The sequence below is a fragment of the Mixophyes fleayi genome, chromosome 2, assembly GCF_038048845.1.
Source record: "Mixophyes fleayi isolate aMixFle1 chromosome 2, aMixFle1.hap1, whole genome shotgun sequence".
NCBI classification, from domain to species: domain Eukaryota; kingdom Metazoa; phylum Chordata; class Amphibia; order Anura; family Limnodynastidae; genus Mixophyes; species Mixophyes fleayi.
Genome location: NC_134403.1, coordinates 40,389,849 through 40,415,828, shown reverse-complemented (window position 1 = coordinate 40,415,828; position 25,980 = coordinate 40,389,849). Strand labels below are relative to the sequence as shown.

At 42.4% G+C, this 25,980-nt stretch overlaps 1 protein-coding gene across 1 annotated transcript in view; it reads right to left on the bottom strand.

Annotated features, from left to right (window-relative positions):
• Positions 1 to 4,363: 4,363 nt before the first annotated feature.
• Positions 4,364 to 25,980, bottom strand: part of MIPEP (mitochondrial intermediate peptidase) — a 93,641-nt gene continuing 72,024 nt past the window's right edge. Inside the window, exon 19 of the mRNA XM_075198838.1 lies at positions 4,364 to 5,052. Within this exon, the coding sequence (XP_075054939.1) occupies positions 4,955 to 5,052 (98 nt within the window). The 3' untranslated portion in view covers positions 4,364 to 4,954. The remainder of the gene's footprint in view (positions 5,053 to 25,980) is intronic.

The window sequence follows — 25,980 nt, the reverse complement described above, 5'->3', positions numbered from 1 at the left end:
CTGTGAACCTTCACAAGAACCCTGAATGTGTGGAAATAATATTTAATACTATTACAGACAGCTTACCCAGTTTATATCTATAAATCTTTATCTAAACTAATACAGTAAACAGCTATTCTGAGTTAGACGTTAACAGACTGAAGTACTCTTCTGAAAGTGCTCCCATCATTTTGAAACATAACTGTAACAGTTGTAACATCTATGGACAGTGCTGGTACTGCAATGGATACACACTGCAGAATTGGAACAACATTGTTCCATCGTTGAATGAGATTTTGATTATAGTGTGAAAATCAAATGAAACGATACGATGTGCTTTGGAACGATAATCCTTCATCGTTCAGCTATAGAACCAGCAGAACGTTGGTGACTTTTACACACCATGTGGCTTAGCAGTCGTTGAAACCTGCTCTGTGATTTTACGTGGTCCACTTCGTGGCAGAGTTGCTGTTATTCCTAAACGCTTCCACTTTCTAATAATATCACAGTTGACCTTGGAATATCCATCAGGGATAAAATTTCACAAACTGTCTTATTGCAAAGGAGGCATCCTATAACAGTACCACGCTTGAAGTCACTGAGCTCTTCAGAATAAAACATGGCTAGATGTTTGATTTTATACACCTCTGGCAACAGGTCTGATTGAAACACCTCAATGCAATAATTAACAGGTGTGGCAAAATACTTTTGTCCAATATATAATGTTTTTACACATTCTATAATAACATTTTACCTGCGGTGAAGGATATTTGAACGAATTTACGGTACTTTGTGGTTGCTGAATTCAAAAATAAAAGTTTATTTCAAATTGGCTCCAGTTCATTAGTTAATGGATACCCTGAATAGGGAACATAGTCATAACGCGTGCATATGGGAATCTACCCGAACATTCTAGAAGGTGAGATACACAAATATTCTAGGTGTTCACTCTGCACATTCTAGAATATTCCTGCTCTATATATAATTGATCGGTCACTCAACCAGCAGTCAGTTGACAGTGGGATAGTATCATATGATAGCAGCCTCTGCTTGTGGGATAGTAGGACGAAGCAAGATCATTGGAAAATAGTAACACGACTGTAGGTGCAGCGATCATTATTCATGAACCTTTGGTCGATAGGGGAGAAAAAATTAAAAGCATTCTCCCACCCCTCCATATTAAGCTGGAACTATTGAAAATTTGTTAAGGTCTTGGACAATGATGGTGATTGCTTCACATACATTTGTCGATCGTTCCCTGAACTCGGTGTGGAAAAACTAAGAGCTGGAATATTTGAAGGTTCTCAAATTCGTAAACTTATCAAGGACTCTAATTTCACAAAATGTATGAAAGGTGTTGAAGCTTCTGCCTGGTGCAGATATGTCTCAGTTGTCAAGAACTTCTTGGGTGACCACAAAGGAGACAATTATGAAGAACTGGTGCAAAACACGCTCAAACTTTAAGAACGTCAGTACTAATATGAGCATAAATGTACACTGTCTCCATAGCCACTTACACAGATTTCTGTATAATCTTGGTGATTTTAGTGAGGAACAAGGGGAGAGGCTGCATCAAGATATTAAGGTGATGGAGGAAAGGTATGAAGTCACATGGGACAGACACATGATGGCAGACTATTGATGGAGCCTCCAATGTGACTGTCCTGATAACCAACATTAAATAAAATCGTACAAACAGCGTTTTAATTTTATTTATCCAAATCAGTGTACTATGTTTATCTCCTATACTGAATAAAATGCTATTAAGTATTTCATGTGTTTACTTTTGTATAATTTGAGACAGCTTCAATGCAATTTGTAAGTAGATTCTATCTGACCATTACATTTTTTGCATTTTTATGTTTTTCAATGGTGTACCAATCATCTCAAAAGTTAGAGCCAATCTAGCAAAAGCAATGTCAGATTCGGAATCAGCACCACAAAGTTACCCCAAAAATCAGCATTATGATTGGCAATAAAATACCTGTTACACGAAGTTTCACTAAAAGAGTTTACAGATCACATATAATTAGAACTAAATATAAAATGTAGACACATTCCCTTACAGACAGTGGAGAGGAGTGTAGTCAGTTATTGGCTTAAAAACAACAACAGATTTCTTCCGGTATATATACCAGTTGTGAATAGAACCCATCCATCTGCCAGGTGCGGGCACATCGATAGCCCGATCGTTACTATATAAAAGCTACATAGAACTGCACAGACCATCCGGGAAACACTCTGTAATTTACTGTGCTGAGTAAGACCACAAGGTTTTATCCTTTCCTCTGCTGACAAGGACGTACAATGGAAATAAACGTGGTCCTCTCATAGGAACACCACAAAAATGTGGGGTCACACTCCGTTCAGTGACTCGAACATTAAATTAGAAAGTATAAATAATTAAGTCAATATATGGCTGTATTTACATGAAGTGCGCAGAGGTTTTTTTTGTATATGGTTAACGGTCCAAGTAAATGTTATATATTTTTTGGGACAAGGCCTGCCCTCCAGTGGGCCATCCCTTATATGGATGGCATAGACACATCCACAGCTGAAGTGCTTTACTATCTCCACTGAACATAAATATGTTGTTCTTTCATGTACCAATGAGCTTGGTATTGGCATCTAACCACGCCCCTAGTGGGTGGTGCCAAGTGACGTGCAAGGCTCAAGTCAATGACTGCAAAAAGCACAAGACGTTGAGGTCAATCACATTGTCACTGTCACATCAGATGGACAACAGCACCCAGGGCAGCGGTTATAAAGCATGCACTGATATGTGACATCTTTCATCCTTGTGACTGTTTAACGAGTCTCCCTTAACAAATATGTAGTGGTAGCCCCATGATACACAGAGAGCAGGTGTGTCCCGCAATGACAGAGTGACCTACACACCTTACAGGTAGCAATGTGTTTACATGGATTGATTAGTTTCCAAAGACTGTCATGTCAACATTCCTTGGGGTGCCTAGAAAGTTATCTGTAAGCATTATTCACTATCCATGTGCGCAGAGTATAACATAAGTTCTATATCTACTACTGACTACACACGGGCTGATACTGATGTTTAGTGTTTTACATGGGAGCCTATTAGTGCTGGTGGTAGATGACTGGTCATGTACCTTCCTAATTTGTGCCCGACTCAAACATTGTAGCCAAGATCAATTAGACTTAACAGTGTTGGCCTTGTTGTGGGGCCAATATGACCAGCAATATTGAAAACAATGGATCGCGTTGGCCCAAGTGTGTAGTGGAAAGTGCATTCAAATGTTTGGACCATTATCAGCAGTTCTGATAAATATTGATAATATAGCCTTCCACGATCATTAAGGTTAACGTACAGCAATAAATATAAAAAATACGTAAGCAGAGCAAAGAGGAATTCAGAATTGTAAAAATAACGGGAAAGGTTACATTAGAACTTTAAAGAAGGGGGGATAACTTCAGGGGTCACCGAATGAAATATAATACACTTGTCGCAGCACGGTCCGGGCACTTGTAAACGACACTGGAACAACCATCCCTCCCCAATCATACTAGGGCTGTTACCCCTAACTGTATATCTTCCTTAAAGAACAAAAAAACTCCCCTGAATGTTATGTATAATATTCAGGAAATTGTAAGGACAATAGTTTTATGGAGGGTTCAAATGACACAAAAGGGATAACAGCATTAAAGGTTTCCATAGGCAAAAGTGGTCAGAACACGCCAACAATCACTCTCCTGTATATGAAAACATTTTATTTTATATTGTCTAAGTTTTTGATTTTTACAGAGATAAACAATTCCAACGAATAATGACAGATATATCCAGCATTCTGAAAGCACAAAGTAGAAACTGGATAAATTCCCTGATATGTCAGTGGTCCCATGTATGCAAACATTCAGCACCGTAATTAGCCCCCTCCTTCAACATGTAACTAGTCATGCACCACTCACTACGTGACCTGGTTATTTAAATTACTCTAACCCATTTTTTTCACATTTGTATGTGTCTGGTGGGAATATTTAGACTAATGCATAATACAAAGCTTATTGTATGACCTTACCTATTTTCTATGAAGATGTCACTAAGACTAAGGGGTATATTTACTAAACTGCGGGATTGAAAAAGTGGAGATGTTGCCTATAGCAACCAATCAGATTCCAGCTGTCATTTTGTAGAATGCACTAAATAAAAGAAAGCAAGAATCTGATTGGTTGCTATAGACATCTCCACTTTTTCAAATCCAGTTTAGTAAATATACCCCTAAGAGCACATTATTCAGTATGACGTCATTCATTTTATCACATACTCCAATTATCCCCTCGTAGAGCCATCTTTCTCACACTATAATAGCTTTGGGATGCAACTTAGACGTAAGGGATGGGTATACCATAATTGGGGGTGAAGTAAGAGTTCATTATAAGAGTGGACAAGATGAAAATACGACAGGATGTGTCTGTCCCTGGGACCGTATGTATTGGTCCAGCCCACAAAATTGCCACCGTCATTTTGTGTAGCTGAGGGGTAGACTCTGGTAGATGGGACATCATAGGGCAAAAATATAAGGGGGATAAAAATATCAATGGAGGGAGAAAGGATGAAGATTATGTCTTATCAGTCGCAGCAAAAGAGGGAGCTATAAAACATGGGTTAGAATGCATTTAAAAACCTAGGAAGAATGCTGCTGAAACATACAGGACATGTCTTCACATAAATAAATAAAACTGGGCATAATACCAGTACAGAAGAAATAATATTCCCTGGAAAGTGCATCCTAGTTGATAACACTTACAGGGGTAAGTACAATAGCAGCCATGTTGTAAGGAAGGTAAATAGCTTACACTGAACCACACAGTCACATCTATATCCGGTACTAGAGAACATGCCACTCATTACCTGCAGTTTTATTATTACAATGGAAACAATTAAAAAAAAAGGACTATTACATAAATTACATTGTTAGTATTTCTACTCCTTCCATGGCTTCTACTCCGAGTCCATAAGGAATGTTTCAAAGTCCGGATCCAGATCTGAAACAAGCGCATCCACCAAGTCTTCCACAGAGGGGCACTTCTGAAGCATCCCTATAAATAAGACAGACATGCAATTAACACAACAGACACCAAGTTCCAGCAACAGGGAATACTTTAAAGATATTTACTTTGATCTGAAACAGTACCCCACTACCCACCACAAGTATTCTGTGCTCAAATAGCAGCGTTCAAAAACACAGGGAGGTCATGCAGCACCAGAGCACATCCGAGATCAGGAGGAGGACCGTGCAAGTCTGCACCATATGGTCTCCCTCCTTCCCTTTCTCCACAGGAAGAGCTGGGCGATTCCTGCTTACACCAGAAAAGCAAGGTAAATAACTTTTAAGCAGGTGCTGTTTCCTGCAAGTTGTCTGTGTTTGATTCCACTTACACTTCTTATTTTACACATAACCTTCTGGTCATCCAGAAGTCACACTGAATTTCAGGTTTGTCTGTTACAGGCTATAACACACTATAATACCTGCTAATAGGTTATTAAAGGGAGATATGTTTTTGATTATTGTAATGTGCAGCCCTGTTGAAGGTTTAGAGGGCCGCCTATGCGGCCCTTGAAGTGGATCAGGTTTCCTATCACTGCATTAGAGTCTTTGGATGGATGTTCCCTTATCTTTACATGGCAACCAACAGAACAGCTGCAAAGTGTGTTTATTTCTCCGTTCATTTCTATTAATTAAGTTGCTTGTACAGAATAACTATGTGAATGATTTAATGATGATAACTAAATAGTAATACAGTGATGTGAGCTATATTGGAGGCTGAATCATTTTTGACGACCATACAGCCAGTTGGTTCATTAGGATCTAGTACTATTACAGAGGTTCTACATGGTTCACTTTAAATTCATCATTATTGTCAGTTCATCTGCAGGTGGGAATTCAGTCTTGGCATGGGCGCCTCTCTCTTACAATCCAGTGAGTACTTCAGAATGGACTCAAAGGGCAGACAAGCAAATTTAATTTCATAAAAATTGGTTCTCCTGATTTGGGGCAGATTGACACTCTTATATTTAATGTTTCCATATGGCTTTCTTTGGACTGCTTTGCATGATGAGCAGAAAACTTCATCCTACACTGACAAGTTCCAACAAGGGTGAAACAGTCTGTCTAGGTGGAAATTCTGCATTAGCACATTGTCTGAATGTCTAGTGGTTAAGGGCAATGACAACTGCTTTGTACTTTAAATTTCTTACAAGTATGTTCTCAATTGGATGGCTACTCTCTTTAACTGTTCATTGTTTCAGCATAATTATAGGTCATACATAAAGTTCAAGAACAAGCACACATTGGACCAAATTTTTTCCTACACTATATATATATATATATATATATATATATATATATATATATATATATATATATATATATATATATATATATATATATATATATATATATATATATATATATATCTCTTGAGTTTCCTTAAATGTTCGCAAGCTGCACATCATTTAAAATCAAAAAGTCTAATGTGATGTAATACAATTTTGTGTACACACTTATACTGAACGATTTATATGAAGTTGTTCTAAAAGTAAAAAAATAAAGTTTATCCTTAGAGATTTAAAAAGAAAAATTGGATACAGGTTAAGAATATATACTACACAATGTTCCACTTTCAACAAAACCCAGATCTTCTTGTGTTACAATCAAGGCAGCTTAAATGCCACCTACTCCAATATATGGTAGTGCCAACATGTACACCAGGGCACGGCAGAGCAATAACAGAGTAGCATAGTGATTAATACTGTTGTCTTGCAAACCTGAGTTAAACTCTGAGTATTTATGTTCTCCCCATGTTTGTGTGGGGGCTCCTCAATGTTCTTCTGTTTTCTGCCATGGGCCAAAGAGAGGAGAGAGGGAGGGGGAGAGAGAGGGGGGGGGGGGAGAGGGGGGGGAGGAGGAGTGGGAGAGAGGAGGGAGGAGTGGGAGAGAGGGGGGGGGAGGAGTGGGAGAGAGGGGGGGGGGGAGGAGTGGGAGAGGGGGGGGGGAGGAGTGGGAGGGGGGGGGGAGAGGGAGAGAGAGAGGGTGGGGGGGGAGGGAGAGGGAGAGAGATGCCAGTGGTAGGGAAGTTAGATTGTAAGCTCCACTGGAATAGGATATGAATAACATTCTGTAACTGCACAGCATTACAATGAAAGATACTAAATACGGAAAAGGTCAGATCACGGGAGGTTATAACTCCTGTAAATTAGTTGTCTTGATATTGCTTAGAGGGGTGATTGGCCCAGCATGTCAGCTCAGGAGAGGATGAGCAATGTGCCATTGTCATGGGAACCATTGTGTCAGTGTTTAACTGCTGGAAAATCCAGAAGAGGTAGCTTCCAATATTATGTATTGCACATCTGGCAATCAGGGCACATAAAAGCCAGATTTCGATACTCCATTCGAGGTCACGATCCTCCGTTTGCTCACCTCTAGCACAGAGTAGCTAACAAAACCTTATACGGGTTCCATCGACAAAACTATTCGATCATGTCAACACCATCTGATAATCATGTTCACAATTAGGCGTATGTGCTCCACTTAAGTGATTAGTGTTAGAAATGATTTTCTTCGTCATGTAAAATGACCCTGTGGCGTGGCGCAGGACGGATTCGTTTCCTATGCAAGAAGACATCTGCACACGGAGCCAGAGCGTGCTGCACTCTGCAGACGCCCGCTGCTTTGAAGTGGTTCTTTATTAAAATAAAATGCTAATATGCCAAAGTAAATATGACCTGGTTGAGGACTGACACACCTTGTGTATATCATGCAAAATAAAAATGCTTTTAACAATTAAAGCTTCTCTCTGAATAATTATAGGCAGCGCTTATTAAAAAAAATACAAACTTTGCCCTGTATCCTTGAACAAACACTGCCGGAGCCGTTTGGCTTCTGCGAGAGCTTTTTGAGAATGAGCCTCCAGCGTTGACAGTTGAATCTGCATTGAGAACGAAGAGCCGCGGGCGGTAATGAGCAGTTATACAGATTGTTCCTTGATACAGGCATTGAGCTGCTTGAATATAAAACGAATGCTTTGTGCGAGTGCCAGCATGAAGAATCAATAGTATCAGAGATGGCTTTCCTACTGACAAATACAAATCTAATTACTAACCTAATTCCCGAGAACAAGTAATAGAAAAGATTGCTTATAAGGAATGCAGGTGGATTTTTTTTTTTCCTTAAACCTCCACATTCCAAAAGTACAAGACAAAGTAAACATTGTTACCCAAAGTCATTATACCAAATATTCCCCATCTACAAAAACATCAGCCTGTGTTATAGGGGTCTACCAAAAGCAAAACTACGTAACACTAAAACTAACATTACAAGATTTCAGTGCAGCTAACCAGAAAAACTGGTACAATAGGCACAGTATACAAAAGAAAATCTCATGTATATGTTTTGTAAACCACAAAGTAATATTTCAATATAATGTGTATTTTAGCCCAAAGCACCCTAAACAAAGCCATTTTAGATTTGTATGTTACTGTGCCCTCAATATACCACTGTTTCTCTCTCCTATCCTATGACATGATGACCACAAATGACTGAGTCATCTTGTTTTAATTGGTTAGTTCTAATTGGCCCCTAACGGCTGCATTGGCAGGGTAGGACAACGTTCTGTGGGTGTCTACAGGTTGGGGGCACACGGCTAGACTATTGTGGGCACATGGCTGGCATTTTAGGTTTATAGCTGGCATTTTATGAACACTGGGTGCATGGCTGTTTTTATTGGTATGGGAACACATGGCTGGTATAAAATATTATGCTCAGGTCTGATTATGATGGTGTCGGAGCACACAGCTGGCATGTTATGTAGGGGGGGGGGCAAGAGTACACGGCTGGTAGAATATATTGGTCAGTGTGACTGTGTAATATATAATTTAGTGACATCTGCAATGGATATAGTTTCTACACCCTCACCTATTAATGTGCATGCATAGACTTTTCTTTAATATAGCTCACAAAACTCGTGCCTCCAAACATTGGCCTTGACTCCTAATTTGGACTCCGGCATTAACACCGTATCAATATGAGGAAGAGGCACGCAAGGCTAACAGCCCAGAGTCTTTTTACCAAAATGTCTACTATATTATAGTAGACATAGGAAGAATAGGTAATTAGTTCATGATTTTAGACATCCACTGCAGCTATCAAGGGTTTTATCAGACATTTGTTTTACATCCTCTTTAGCGGAGTCTTTTATTGCAATTTTAACTCTTGTCCTCAGGAATTATTAATATATTTTATTTACTTAAGCTGGGTACACACTACAGAAATTTCAAGCAACTTTTTATGCCGAGCGATTTTACATGCGATCGATGGTCCGATCGCTCGATCCATGGACTGCATACACACTAGTCTTGTTTAGGACGATAAAGGGAAGAGCGGACGTCCCTTTAGCGACTTTTTACAGCCATGTTGTCGTGAGCAATGACTGTAATTTCGTACGACCAACCAAATGAGGCGACAATCGTCCATTTGGGCAGACTTTCGACCATCGCGACACTACACACACTGACCCGACTTTTGCACGAGCGGTCGTACGTCAGCTGATTGAGCCGATTATTGGATGAAAACCGTGTAGTGTGTACCCAGCTTTACAAACACTTTTAGCTGCAGCCCCCAGGGCCTTTCTGCTTTGATGTTAGATTTGTTTGTTTTAACACTTGTTTAAAATGCCTAAAGTGTCCCCTTAACTAACTGTATTGTTTTACCTTATTACAGAGATTAAGGGGGAGGTGCAGTCCTTTTAAAGGCTAGAGGGCAGCATTGTGCGGACAATGAACAATATCAGGTTGCCCATCACTAACTTACAAGGTAATTCATAGTGTACATATAATGATCTACATCTGGATAACACCTCTATACTTTAACCATTCACTGGTGACAGAATGGGGAATTGGTTTGTAGAATTATTATTGTTGTTGATTTGTAAGGCTCCACAAGACTCTGCAGTGCCGGACAGACAGAGCTAAAAAACAGAGCGCACATAAAACAGGGACATACAAATGAGAAAAAGTAAGTCCAGACATGGAAACCAAGGGTAGGAAGGGCCAAGCTTACAGTTTAATCTATATATACTGCAAGGCCTCCTAATGCAAAAACTCCAATAAAACGCATGTGACATGCACTTGTTAATAGCACTTTTACTTGCATTCAGGTGGTCACTGGAGTTCAACTAAGATCCTCCAATGCTTTCACTTGCAAGTCTATAGCACAAACTACGTTTGAAAAAAATGCAACGCAACAAAAACGCACATTAACGCAAAGTAAAAACGTAAGTAACAGGAAACAATGGTTTACATTTTCAGACCCGTTTACATGCGTTGTACTAACATTATAAACACTAGTATAACACAAGAAGTTTAACACTAGCATGTAGAGAGCCTACAGCACACCTGCCAAACTAACTTTTCATCATGCAATAATCTGGTTCTGCTTCTTCCACTTCTTCACAATTGCAATAAACTTGGTTTAATATGTTGATTGTTGTTCAAAGATACATATTACTCCAGCTCAGGTTTACAGCTATTTTAAATTGATTGAGAAGCATAGAATCTGACTATTCTTACACCGGACAGGCTGGCAAGTAAACTATTATGTCAAATCAAAAACGTGATGAAAACCTGATAAATCCACAAGAACGAATGAGCCATTTTCTTTTGAACAAACCAGCAGTCCAGGAAACATCTGTTATCCTAGGAAATATTTCCCCCAAAGCTCTATACAGTACAGTATGTTGGGCTCATTCCCATAAAACTCACACTGTTACCATGACTGGACCTCCAATTGCCAAACATTTTTATTTTCCTGGCACTGCTGCCTGGAAAACATTTGAAGGTTTGGAAGTCTGCCGCAGCCTCTTAACTCCAGACTTCCCCCAGCACAAGTCCCAAAGCAAAGCAGTACAGTGCTATATCGTAAACTCCTCCTACCTGCTAGCACTATAAGACTAAGGGTGGGTACACACTTCTGTCTTTTCAGATGATTATCAGGCCAATCAGACGATAAATGACCGATTGGCCCGATGTCACAGCAGTGTGTACCCTGGAGCAATGAACAATTATCGTTCCAAAGCACACAAAATCGGTGATGGAGGTTTTCAAATGGACTTGAAAATCTCGTTCCTTCATTGATGGAACAGTGTTGTTCCAATTCTGCAGTGTGAATGCACCTTGCAGAATTGGAGCGACAATTTAGGATGTACCAGCCCCTCTCTGGCTTTCAGCCGCTGGCAGTCAATTCCAGCACTGGAAATATTGGCACTTATTCTACACAATCACACTCTCGACACTGTGAACCTGTCAGCACAACGGCACTGTAGGCATTTAGCCTGCTGACATGGCAGGTTAAGTGCAGACATTTCCAGTGCCGGAATTACGTACCCCACCGCTTTCATAAACACCGTGCTCCAGCCCGGCCTCTCTTCTCTGGGCTCATTCCTTCCATCCTGTTAAGTACTTCACATATCAATAATATATAAAAATAATATATAAAAAAAATAGTATTGCGGACCTTATGACCTCTGGCAATGAAGAGATTTGGTTGTTGACAGGCCGGGGGGCTGCTGCCGGAGACTATGTGGTTGCCAAACGGCTACTTTCAAAGCTGAATAAGTGTTCAGAAATGAAGTGACTACAAAGCCCGGCTGGTCTTCCAGTTCTATTCTGAAGCAGAACCCTATGGAGAGTAGAACTACAGCATCACCTCCAGATTACCAAATACATTTTGCTCTGTTCAGAGCAGTTGTGCCGGTTACCGTCATTGTACTCATATCTACCTGCAAACTTGTCCTGCAGTGTGTAACAGACAAACACACAGAGATCCCCCAGCACACTGCTATAGCCAGCAACAGGTCTGCTATTTCTACTGTGATAAAAAAATGCAAAAGTCTCAGTTGCACACATTTGCAAATGTATGTTTAAGCCACCCGCCTCTCCACAGCGCTTTTGCTAATTGGGTGGTCCTAACTCTAAACCATAAGAGTCCCATATATTTGGGCCATACAGGTGTGTTTTTAAATTGAGAGCTAACTTACCAAAGAGGTACCCCAAAGACCTCCAAATAGCAATCCAATGTCAGCACTCCCCCTCAGCTACTGACACCAACATGCCAAAGCGCCGTGGAGAGGCGGGCGGCTTAAACATACATTTGCAAATGTGTGCAACTGAGACTTTTGCATTTTTATCTACAGTAGAAATAGCAGGCCTGTTGCTGGCTATAGCAGTGTGCTGGGGGATCTCTGTGTGTTTGTTTCTTTTAGGATAACCCCACCCTTTCATGCACCTGCTGTAGCCTATAAATTGATTTGAGCAACTTCCATTTCTTTATTTGTCACAGGAACAAACAGAATCACAGACTGAAATATAATTATCTCAGCTACTGCATTGATTTTGCACAAAAGTGACATTTCTGATAAAAGTCAGTTAGGAGGTAAGCCCTTCAGTCTAGGTGCGGTCACATCTCCAGTGTCGGCATTTAGTACCTAACTCCTCTGCATGTGCTGTGTCTACCCACTGGCACCATAACCTAGGACAGCTGTTGCTTGCAGCCATTGGTTATGACATATGAAGAGCGAAGAGCACAGATTGAAGGTAAATCTTGTATAGTGTGTACACTTGAATCCACAGACTGATTGGAATTTCAGTCGTTCATAAAATTGTTATAGATAACAAATTGGCCTAAAGTTTTTGTAGTGTGTACCTAGCCTAAGAGTCATTTAATGTATGCAAAAGCTAAGGCTAGATACACACTGGAGGTTTTTTAGACGATTATCGCGACAAATCACCCGATAAATGGCCGCTCGGCCACATAATCGTTCCAAAGTGCCGAATGTCGTTTCATTTGGTTGGTCGTACTATTTAATAATCTCGTTACAATCACCTTCCGGTCATGTAGTGTGTATGCACTCACGCTCTTCACAGAGTTTACAGAGTCATGGTCTTTTCAGCCGATGCCGGCAATGAAATGTCCCGGTGACTTAAGTGTAGAGAGTGCTGTATATGGAATAGTTTGTTCATTTGTTCTGAGACTGAATATTTTGTTTCAGTCACAGAAGCTAATGAAATTTCGTAAGGACATGGATAGCTATAACAAGGCGGTTTTAATCAGTGTGACAGGAATGAATGAATGAGTGACCATTGTGCTGTGATTCTCTAGACACTAGAGGACCAGATGAAGAGCACAGATCTGCAGGTAAATCGTGTCACTGTGTGCGCATGAATCGCTCGAGCGATCGGACGTTCAGGTCATTCGTAAAATCGTTGTAGATAACATGTTGGTCTGAACATTCTTCAGTGTATATCTAGTCTAAGGCCATCCAAACAAATCAGGTTGTAAGAATAATTTACAATAAGAAAAAGCTCCAATGCTACTACACATTAATTCGTCTCTATCACTCCTCTAATAAAATTCCTAGATCTCCTCAGAAAAAAACATATATTAAGCATTCATTCTAAGTACATTACATTCTGTCTAATATTAAATCTGCTTCAGTGAAAGAATGAAATCGCAGACTGACTAAAACCTCATGGCACTTATTTCTTCTGCACACTTGTTTATGTTAGAATTAACAAAACTATCTAGACTACACAGAGTCTTGTCTTTGAGAACTACAATATAAAGTGTATTTTAGCAAACCTAAAAAAATAAATAAATATTGTTATATAAAATAAGTTACTCCCGATGAAAATCAGATGGCTTGGCAAGTGCAAGCTTTGGAATCTTAAAAGGAAACCAATTCTGGGTCTGGTGTGGCCAGATGTGTGTGTATGTGCGTGTGTGTGTGTGTGCTTGTCAAACAATCAGTTTTACCAAAATGACTGAATTCTGTTCTTCCATTTTGTCTTGTCCAATTTGGTGGTCGAAATGTGGCCTGTTCATTGTGGGCACATGCTTGGTATTTTTCTGGGTATCAGGACAAGGCTGGCATTTTATAGGTATTGAAGCACATGGCTTGTATAGAATATGATGATCTGGGTCTATTGTACATTTTTCCATCACTCCAGATTGCTCACTACATGACAGCTTGGCTCTTCTGTGCATCAGTTGGGAACCATTAGGAGCTCATATGCACAACGTTCTAGAACACAACCAGACTTCTACATTAGCCAGGTGTCATTACAGGGTTTGATGTGTAGCTGTAAAGCAGATTTCTGGAACACTGTACATAAGATGTATAAACCACAAGAACCAGTTCTGATTGGCCCCCAGCTGATGCATTGGTGGGAGCAAACAATGTTTTGTGAGGGAATATGAAGGCTTACAGGATGGGGATACAAGGATAGAACATTGTGGGCACATGGTTGGTATTTTTCTGGGTAACAGGACATGGCTGGTATTTTATAGGTATTGAAGCACATGGCTTGTATAGAATATTATGATCTGGCTTGATATTATGCTGGTTTGAACAGCTGATATATTATGTTGGGGGAACAGGGTGGTAAGGTGTCCATTGTGTGTGAATATTATATAAATTAGTAAGGCTTGTAATGCATATACATTCTATATTAACACCTATAAGTGTTGATCCAATGTAGCTCACATTATACGTGACAAAACTGCTGACTCCTAATATCTGACCTTGGCATCTAACTTCTGAAGTACCTTTATCAATAAGGACATTGGAGTGTATAGTACAATAATAATTTTAGTCTGTAGCTATTTTGAAAAGAAAAAAAAAAGTAATTTTAAAACTTTATTTGTATAACTATTCAGTAAAACTGTACGTGCACAGTCACACTGCAGGGAAAGTTACGTTTTTCACTTAACATGAGTTGGAACAGATTTGTGTGACATTCTATGATGCGCATAACGCACCATGTGACTGATCAGTAGAGGTGAACTGATCCTAACACGCCCCCATCTGTACCACACTACCCGAATATCCAGTGCCCTCTCACGACTAGTTTGTTACGCACATCTCAAACACAAGAATGCTATTGTTCAGTATAATGAAACAGTTCAATAAAACACGTATTGCTTTCAAGAGAAGCAGCATTTCAGCAAAATGTCCCTTTAACAGTGGTCGATTAACAATATACAAGCGCACTATTGTCTAACACACATGGGAGTTTAATTAGCCAGTGACAACAGAGATTTCACAATATAGTTTGAGAGCCAAGAGTCACAGAGCAGCTGAGCCTCTCCCAAGCCCGGGGCCACTGTAAGACTCACCTTCCCTGCTTTGATGTTTCTGCCCTTGTGGCAGGAAACAATTTCTTTTAATGATGTCAGTGATAAGTGTTCCTGGTTGAGTTTTTGCATTAATGAGAGGGTGATTTATGAGACTGGATGGCAGTGTGCTCGAAAAAGGGTCAAGTGCTGCAGCTAACTGCAATATAAAGTGACCAGATGCTGCAGGACATTTCTGAGAGACACAATGATATGTCCTAAGCTCTCAGACATGTGACAACATAATACACTGTACTACATGCATAGAACATTACACCTCCATACAATGTGTGCAGTAATACTATGTACAGCGGCTACGGCATCAATCAAAGAAACAAAAATACAACCCAACAACTAAAAAAATCAAGTGTACAGTCCAAGGAAGGCTTTACTGAAGACAAGCCTCACGCCCCACTGGCATCAATATTAAGATTTTTAAGAGTTTAAAATTAGATACCATTTTCCCCAATCTGCAATGTTACTTGGGTCTGGGATTGTGGCCGAACGCTGCCAGCTCCCTTCACTGGGGAAACCTAACTGACCTCCAAAGACACTGTCTTTCACTGGCGTTTACCAATGGTATATCGCTTTACCAACACCAAGAAAGACGCTCTATGTGATTTCATTGATCAGAATATGGATAGGCAGCATCGTCCCAGCACTGGGGTCCTTATCTGTGTGGGGTTTGTAGTCTCTCTCCGTGTTTGCGTGGGCTTCTTCCAGGTGCTCCGGTTTCCTCCCACGCTCCAAAAAAACAAGAGTATACTGGCAGGTTAACAGCCTGTTGATTAGCAGTATGGCAATGTATATTTGCATGGCAGTGTGTCTCTCTACCTGTATGTATGTCAGTGTGTTGCTTTATCATTTTTGTGTTTTAAGTAGATTAAAACTTGTGTAAGAAATAATATACCTTTACAGTAAATCATGATATTAGAAGTCACCTCGGAATTCAGTGACCTGTATAGAAGCATTTTGGCTCTTTTATACAGTTATGGAACTCCCTGGAAAACTCTAATATCGTAACTTACATTAGGGGGTACAGTATTTTATTCCTTGTGTTATAGACTCTTGCTTTTGTATACCAGCACTGCCACCTATATTGTGCTCACCTCTTCTGTCTCTACCTGGTAGCATAATAGCATTAACTTTGGTGCTGATTTGTTTTACTGAACACTGGAAGACAATCATTTTACACAGCGGCTCCTAATTCTCCGCACAGCTGAAATTACCAACGTCACCTGCCACATTCAGCAGGAAGAGACCACAAAACACCTTAAGGATATTTTTAACATTGTGGATTAAATAAAACCTGGCGTTAACAGTGGACTAATTAGGGACCATTATAATTGTGGCTATGTAATGTTTATATAACATCATTTGTTACTTAATCGCTCTAATAATATCCATGCGGTAAGTGAGGAGACAACCTTTGTGTAGCATCAAAACAAGAGATAAAAGATTTTTCAATGAGATAAAATACATTTACTTCTACAACAGACAGTTCTCTACAAAATATGTCTTCTTGCAATTGTTGGTGTGGAAATATATCGTAAATGGTCTTTTCATCCCTGCGCATAATTCCCAATTTCTGTATTCGATAGAGATTGTGCAAGGGGAAATTTGGAGGGGTGCTATTTACAACATCCGGGATGGAATGTCAGTAGAAATTACTTTTATTTCCAATTTCCCCGATGTTCTAGGCAGGCACTACATAAGGTGAGTGAAGAAAGCCTGGAACTCCTATCAAAATACCTCTCTTCTTAGATGTGCAGCTGATGTTTAAAAAAATCTGCAAAAAAAAGATAAACTAGCTGCATAAGAAGATGAAACTATGTTTATCAGATCTGAAAATGTAGGGCATGATAAATAAGACGGGTTCTCTCTTTGTAGTGCCTGCTTCCTTCTACAATACAGCGATTTTATCTTTGCAGAGACCTGATGGGCAAAATATATCATTACTTTAAGAGCAAAGCAGATCAAAGAAGAGAACATGACCGAGTCAGGCAACAAACAGTAACAGTATATCTTAAGCATTTCAAGATTCAATGTCAGGGCAAAAATCATTTCATACTCCCAGGCGACAGCATGAAATTGAGACAAGGCTAGAAAAAAAATGGCACAAATAAAATCTAAAACAATTCTGTTACTTTATTTCTTAAAAGCACTTGAAAAACTGTAACCAAGTGAAAGAGTGGAGAGCCAAAGAAATAAAGGTCACTGTTACAGGATGGACCGCCTAAGCCACCCTGTCTGTTGCTGCTGGGAACCATCTGGGCTTACTTTGCCACCGTTTCCTTTTGGTATCCCAATGTTTTCAAGCAGGTCTTTGAAGCAAGTGATGTTTATTTGCAGTCACACTGGTTGAAGGTACCAGACTTCCTCCAGCAATGTTACAAACCCAAACAATGACACTTGCATACAAAACACATCCCAATGTAACACAAGTGCATTTCAAATGATACATTGGTGCCTGCGCCTCTGATTGAAATACATTTCTGCAATAAATTATTTCTACATGATCCAGCCACAAATAAGTTATTTATAAGTGATCCAGTCACACTCCTCCCCCACCCTTGTCCATGTGGGCAACCAGTGTGCCATGTCCAACGATTTGGCTCCTGGTCCGCAGTTCTTAGGGTTACCAGGAGTGACCCGAGGTTCCGGCTCTTCTTGCCAAGACAGTCCATCAGCATTGCTGTGAATTATGTCAAAGTCATAAATTTAAAGTGCAAGGCTCCATCGCAACAGTCGGCCATTTTCCCCTGAGGTGTGTTGTAGACATTTTAAAGGATTATGATCAGTCACCACAGTAAAATGTCATCCATACAAATAAGGTTGAAGTTTTTTCACTGCCCACACAATGGGCAAAAATTCCTTCACAATTGTGGCATACCCCACCTCAGGGGTTTAGCAGTTTTATGCTCAAATAAGCCACAGGGTGCTCCTGCCCATTTGGCCCCACCTGGCTAAGTACTGCTCCTAGCCCATACTGTGACGCGTCAGTTTGCACAATAAAGTCCTTGTCATAAATAGGCACCAACAGTACTGCAGCACGAATCAGCGCTTCCTTTAATGACTGAAATGCCAGCTCACAAGCGGGTGTCCAGTCAACTACTTTGTGGAGTTTCTTCTTACTGAGAACTGTCAGGGGATTCGCTACAAGACTAAAGTCTGGGACAGAACGTCTGTAGCACCCTGCAGTCTTTAAGAATGCCAGTACATGTAACTGGGTCGGTGGCTGTTGCCAGTCTCCGATTCGCTCTACCTTAGCTGGTTCTGACCTAACCCTACTCCCCCCCCCCCCCCCCACATGATGACCCAGGTACTGTATCATCCCCACCTGGCACCTCTCTGCCCTCACAGTCAGACATGCCCACCCAATCTTCCCCAACACCAGCCCTATTTGCTCCAGATTATCTTCCCAAATCTTACTGGAAATGTCTTCTAGGTAACCCTGAACTCTGTCCAACTCATCTACAAAAGCGTTAATACAGGGCAAGGGGTAGGTGTCAGACATGGGCGCATTATTCAACTGGCAGCAGTATAGGCAAAACCGTGCTGCCTTATCATTTGTGGGAACCAATACTCCTTGGCCGCTGGTGAGACCCGATACGCGGGTCAGACGCTTCAGTGTTCAGTCTCTTCCCTGGTGTCCAGCCATAGGGATTTCACGGGCAACTGACATTAGTTGCGCGTGAAAGTCCCGTGGTACCACCAGTTGAAGTTGTTCCCAGACTGGTCTATCCCCATCTACCTTCCTAGCTCCACGGTACGACAACCCTTTACGCCAGGTCACACTCCCTACCTCCATCGCTGGAAGGCTGCCGCCAGCCTGGCGCCTCATGCCTTCCAGTAAGGGATCAGAGAGCTGTGCTGCCCTGAACTCTTCCCTGCGGCCCTCACTATCATCTAAGTCAGGATACGCTGCAGGGGGGGTCTATGTTGGGTGACTAGGGTCAGTCAAAGGGAGGTCACCGTGGTCTGCTATACTCACCGCTGAAGCTGGCGTACTGCTAGGGACAGGAGCATCCCCGTGCACCCCCACAATATCAGGTTGGCAAGAGAAAACATCCGCTGCATTGCTATGGTATGTAGTCTTTCCAGAGGCAAAGCGCTGGTTGTTTCCTGAAGAAATAGCAGATGTGGTCTTTACCTCTGGGCTGGCTGTTGCTGTGGTTGCTGGTGATGGCGGTTGTCTAGCAGCTGTGGTCTTTTCCTCTGGGCTGGGTTGTGCAGGTGTAGATCCTGAAGACACTAGTTTAGCAGTTTGGCTCCGGGTAATAGAGTTGAGAAATGCAGTCACAATTCCACCCCCAACATCGTTGCCCAAGATCACATCAGTTGGGAGGCCATCCATAACGGCAACAACTCGCAACTCCTGGCCATCTCCCCAGTCCCTTTCGACAGGCACTTCCTTCTCCAATCAATCTGACACAGTAACTTTGGCAGTGCCACCCTGCAATACTGCAGCAGGACCAATAAGATGGAGACTCACAACAGTGATTGAGGCCACCGAGTCTTTAAGTCCTTCACCCTGCAGGGGTCCCAATTGAACCGGCTGCAGGTTCCTCCACATGTTTTTGGGGGGTCTTTTGAACAAACAAGTGACTCTCTCTGCTGAGTCAACTTCAGACACCCGACACTCCATTGGGCTGGCAGGGTTGGAAACAGTCTCTACTGGCCGACCTTTGGCCCCAGGACTCAGATTAGGGGCACGAGTCTGGGGCGCTGGGGCTGTGGGACAGTCCATCCTTAAATGACCGGTTTTCAGTGGCTGTAGCACTTCTTCACCAGCCTTGGCTCTGATAGTCTCTACTAACTCACAGGGACAGGGCAAGGCGGTGGCTGGCAAGTGGTACCTGAAGGGTTAGGTACTTGCTTTTGGGGGTGAGTAGAAGAGGGTTGTCCTCCTAGTTGTACAGTCCGTTGGTGCTGGCTGTGAGCCTGGCGCTTCTGCCAGTGTGGCCTCACTGCCACATACTGATCAGCCAACTGGGCTGGTTGTGCGGGTGCAGTCTGCTCGGTAGAGGTCGCTGCAGCTGTTGAGCAGGGGATCTCTGCTGTCTGGGGTACCTAGCTCCAAGTCCTCAACTGGGCCGCCGCCTTGGCCACTGCCGCCATCAGTTTCCTCCACCTGGGTACCATACCCCAAGAGCCTCGCTCATCTCCGCCCTGTTTGGCGAATGGCTGATGTCTATGCCCTTGGCACTGCAGAGTCTCGAGGTCTGCCCTGGACACGTTGGTATAATCAAACATCATGTATGTTCCCTTGGCTGCAGTTATTCATCTCCTGAATAACTCGGCTCTCCCGAATGATGCACGAAAATCCGCCTGCGGTTATCCCACCGCTTGTCGCCAGAAATCTGTGACAGAATGGATCGCCTATGCCACCATGTCTGTTGCTGCAGGGAACTGGCTGGGCTTACTTTGCCACAGTTCCCTTTCGGTATCTCAAATGTGCCCTCTCATTGTAGTAGGAGGGGCTTACAAATGCTGCCACCACTGGACTCCTTTACCGGCATCCAGTACCGGGTTTATTCTGGGTAACTGACGCTGCGAGTGTACCCCGTTACTTATGTACCTGGGCTGGTATTCCTGACCTCTTCCTATGATCAGGGTTGCTGTGGATGGATTCCACCTGGCCTATCACACTGGCCAGAGCTGCTGGGTAGCAGCAGAGCGGTGGTACTGGATGCTGGGTCCAAACCTCAGAAATATCCGGGAACGGATTAGATTTTGGGTCTAATCTGCAGGTCACAGGATTTTCAGCATGGAAGATGTGTTCAAGTCAGATGGAATCAGAAGAACAATTTTCAATAGAAGACTGTGCTTTTTATACAGATTTGGACACAGTCTCACAGGCTATTTTTAGAATCAGGATGCAAATTGTTTACCCAAACATGGATTTACATGCAATGCAAAGCTAACAATATTTACACTTCTCTGTTATGTACAAAAACTTGATCCTTGCATTATCTGAGATGCAGTCAAGCCAGACAGCGGCCCACTGCTGGGTTTACAGGCTAAATAGGTGTTTGTCACTTCACATAACAACTTACTTAACACTTCCTGCTATCTACAAACAGACTTCCTCTAGCAATGTTACAAACCCAAACAATGACACTTGCATACAAAGCACATCCCAATGTAACACGATAAGTGGATTTCAAATTATATATTGGTGCCTGCACTTCTGATTGAAAAACATTTCTACAATAAATTACTTCTACATGTTCCAGCCACAAATAAGATATTTATAAGCGATCCAGTCACAGCTGCAGTAAAACCTTCAGTGCTAAGGATGATTAGGAATGCACATATACCTCTAAGCGCTAAGGACGAGTTCTACTCATCTTTGTGCTGAAGGTGTTCAAAGTAATTAAAATTATATTTACTTGTCCCCCACCGGTATTTCCTGCCAGTGGGGGCCACGAGAAGAGATAACATCACCGCACCAGAGCACAATGAATTCACTGCCCTTTCAATTGCCAAACACACAAATATTCTTCCAATCTCTAAAATCCACCCAATCTTCTAACCCATGTCGCCTCTTTGCCACCTTTAACTCACTCTGCCCGCCTGCACCTCCTCCCCCCCTCACTGCCCATGATTTTGTCACTTATTTCAAAGACATAAAAGACACCATTCGACAAGATATTTCCTCATGCCAAATTCCACTCACTCTACTCGCCTATACCTACACTCCCCAATCCACCCTTAAGTCATTCTCACCAGTAACTGAAAACGAAGTCTCTGCACTCATCTTACAACCTGTCCACTCGACCCTATTCCCTCCCAACTACTCCGCTCCCTCTCCTCCACCGCATGCCCATCCTCTCCACTGGCACATTTCCATCCTCCTTTAAACATGCACTCATCTCACCTATTCTAAAGAAACCATCTCTCGAACCAGCCTCTCCCCAACTACCGCCCTATTTCTCTCCTCCCATTTGCCTCCAAACTACTTGAGTGATTAGTGTACAAACGCCTGTCTCACTTTCTCTCCTCTCATTCCATTCTCGACTCTCTGCAATCAGGCTTCTGCCCCAACATTCCACTGAAACTGTTCTCACAAAAGTGACCAATGATCTACTTACTGCAAAATCTAATGGTAATTTCTCCATACTCCTTCTCCTGGATCGCTCTACTGCTTTTGATACTGTTGATCACCCTCTTCTCCTACACATCCTTCACTCCATTGGACTTCGTGATACAGTTCTTTCCTAGTTTACTTCCTACCTAACAAACCGCTCCTTTACCGTTTCTGGCGCATCCTCCCCTCCACTCCCAATATCTGTTGGGGTCCCACAAGGCTCTGTTCTTGGCCCTTTACTTTTTCATTGTACACCTCTTCTATTGGGGTACTAATTCGCTCATTCAGTCTCCAATCTGTAGTCTCCTTCTGTACTATCTTGTGCAACCAACAGTCTTTCTGCTATCTCAGCATGGATTTCCCAACACTGCCTAAAGCTCAACATGCCCAAAACAGAACTTATTATCTTCCCTCCTGCCAGAGTCACCACCTGCCCTCAAATCTCCCTCACTGTCAATAACACCACAATTTCCTCAGTCTCACAAGTCCACTGACTTGGTGTCACACCTGACTCTGCCCTCTGCTTTATTCTTCACATCCAGACTCTCTCCCAATCTTGTCGACTCCACCTTAAAAACAATGCCAGAATACGATCTTTTCTTACTCAACTTGCTACCAAAACGTTTACCCATTCTATCATCATCTCCTGTCTTTACTATTGCAACCTCCTGCTATCTGGTATTCCTGACACCAATATTTCCACACTTCAATCCATCCTAAATGCTGCTGCAAGACTGATCTTCCTCTCTCACCGTTCCACATCTGTTGAACCACTTTGCAAATCCTGACACTGGCTCCCTGTGTCCTCCAGAATCCAATTCAAATTACTCACCCTTACCTCCAAAGCCCTCAACAACACTACCCCTGCATACATGTCAAATCTCATATCAAAATACTCTCCCTCCTGCCCTCTTAGATCTACCTCTGACCTGCGCCTTGTCTCGTCTCTGGTAACCACCTCTCACTCCCGTCTACAAGAGTTCCCCCATGCTGCTGCTCTCTACTTATGGAACTCCCTACCACGCTCAATCAAATTTTCTGACAACCTTCAAATCTTTAGATGCTCTTTGAAACCCCATCTCTTTTTTAGAGATGGCCTTATCCTCGATAACACTATTCACACTAATCCACCTTCACAACTATCCCAATCTACACTCTGAAACACATTTGCGCCTCTTGTTTCAGCTGTGCCCTCTTCCATTTAGAATGTAAGCTGGTCCTCCATACCGTTTGTTTTCATGTCTGCGTTTATTTTGTCTACCTTGTATGTCCCTGTTTTATGTATGTACCGTTATTCCTACTGTACGGCACTGCAGAGTACTGTGGTGCCTTACAAATCTACTACTACTAACAACAACAACTGAGCTTGCAGGCCCTCAGCCTCTGTCTTGCCTTCCCTCTCCGCTTCTGACTTCGCCACCTTTTTCTCTTCCAAAATTGAGGCCATCAGACTGAACATCTCCTCCTCCCCTTTTCTCCTGCCACTCTCATCGCTTTATCTCCCTCCAACCAACTCTGGTGTTCCTTCTGCCCTACAACAGGTGAAGAAGTTCCCTCTCTTATTCTTTCCTCTCCACCCTCTACCTGTCCTCTCGATCCCATCCCCTCCCACCTCCTTCGCTCTCTCTCTCCCACTGCCTGCTCTTACCTAGCACACCTTTTCAACCTATCACTCTCCTCTGGTGTAGTACTCTCCTCATTTAAACACGCTCTTATCTCCCCTATCCTCAAAAAACTCAATCTCAAGCCCACCTCTCTTGCTAATTATCGTCCTCTCTCACTTCTCCCCTATGCCTCTAAATTACTTGAGCAGATTGTCTGCAGCCGCCTAACCATACACACCTCAGACAATTCCCTCCTTGACCCTCTCCAATCCGGCTACCGCCCCCTCCATTCTCCGTGACCTCTCCGCAGCCTTTGACACCGTGGACCAGCCCCTCCTGCTGCAAACTCTTCTCTCTCTCGGCCTCTCTGGTTCTGTCCACGCCTGGTTCATCACCTCATACCTCGCTAATCGCTCCTTCTCTGTATCCACGTCTGGATCTTCCTCCTCCCCCTACCCTCCCCTCTGTTCTTGGCACTCTGCTCTTTTCACTCTATACTTCCTCCCTTGGTGCTCTCATCTCCTCCTTTGGGCTTCAGTATCACCTTTATGCTGACGACATTCAACTCTACATCTCTTCTCCTGATCTTTCCTTCACCCTCCTCGCTCGGGTATCTGACTGCCTCTCCGCCATCTCCTCCTGGATGTCCGAGCGCTTTCTCAAAATCATTATCTCTAAAACTGAACTCATTGTCTTTCCTCCGACTAGACTCCCATCCCACCATGACCTCTCTATTGTCGTCAACAACACCACCATCTCCTCCGTCACCTAACTCCACTGCCTGGGTGTTACCCTCGACTCCTATCTCTCTTTTGCCCCCCACATTCATTCCCTTGCCCAAGCCTGTCGCTTCCAACTATGCATCATCGCCCGCATCCGTCCCTTTCTCTCTCAGGATGCCACCAAAACTATCATCCACGCACTCCATCTCCCGCCTCGATTATTGTGACCCCCTCCTCACTGGCCTCTAATGCCCAGATCTCTCCTACCCTGGCTCCAAGAAACTATGGGGACCCTAAACTGAAAGAGAATAGTCCTCTCTTTGAAATGAGGTGGCCCCTTAGTAGTTACACCACCACCCTACAATAACAAATTCATAGATAGGGGAGAGGGGATTATAATGCTCAGATCTCCCCCATCCTGCCTGCAATAAACTCAGGGTACTCTCATTTGATGCGGTATAATTTGTGTAGGTACTGCATCAACAAATTCCGGATATTGATATTGGAATGTGACTAGCCCAAGTAGTGCCAAAATAGCTTCAGCACGTGGATAAGAAAAGCCTCAGCGGTGAAGGGGTTATGGGCTAATCCATACCTAAAAGACTTTTATTTGTGCTTCTCAACCACAATTTAATGCATGGAAAGCAAATTAAAAACAGAATATTGCTTTCCATGACATTTACATACATCACATTAGAAATCTCAGCAGTGAGTTGAAGATTTTATAATGCTGCAAATTATATTTCAGACACGTTAGCATCTAGTATTTAATTAATTAAACTAATGAAGAGAGCATGAGTATTTATTTATTTTTTGTCTGAACACATCAATGTGAACAGAGCTTAAATATTTTGTGCCAGACAAAGACACAGGGAGGCAAATAAAAGGATGACCAACTTTATCCTTGGTGCACACTATTTGTATGGTTATCCCCTATCAATTAATCCTGGTATATTTTTTCATCAGGTCCTTCAGAGAAGCACAGAAAATCTAAGCAGACACAAAGGGGGGAAATCAATTGCTGGCTATATGCCACCGGACATCGCAAGTTGTCGGCCAATACGGTACAGAATCTCCGCTAATTTTCTTTTTGCATCTCTATTGGAAGTGAGGGAAAATGAGCAGAGATTTTAGTAAAAACTCCAATGCAACATGTCTCCATGGACTATTCCAGAGGCACATCGCATCCAATAGAATCCCCCCCTTCCCCCCACATACACACATTGTCTGGCCCCCAACCCAGCACGTTTTACTGCTTTAAGTCAAAAGTTTTCATCTGCCTCCTAAAGAATTGTGGGTGTATGGCTATTATAGATACAAACTTGCCAAACAAAACTGCTTTGTAACATCAGATGTGTCATGAGGACAAAGTCATCTGTCTA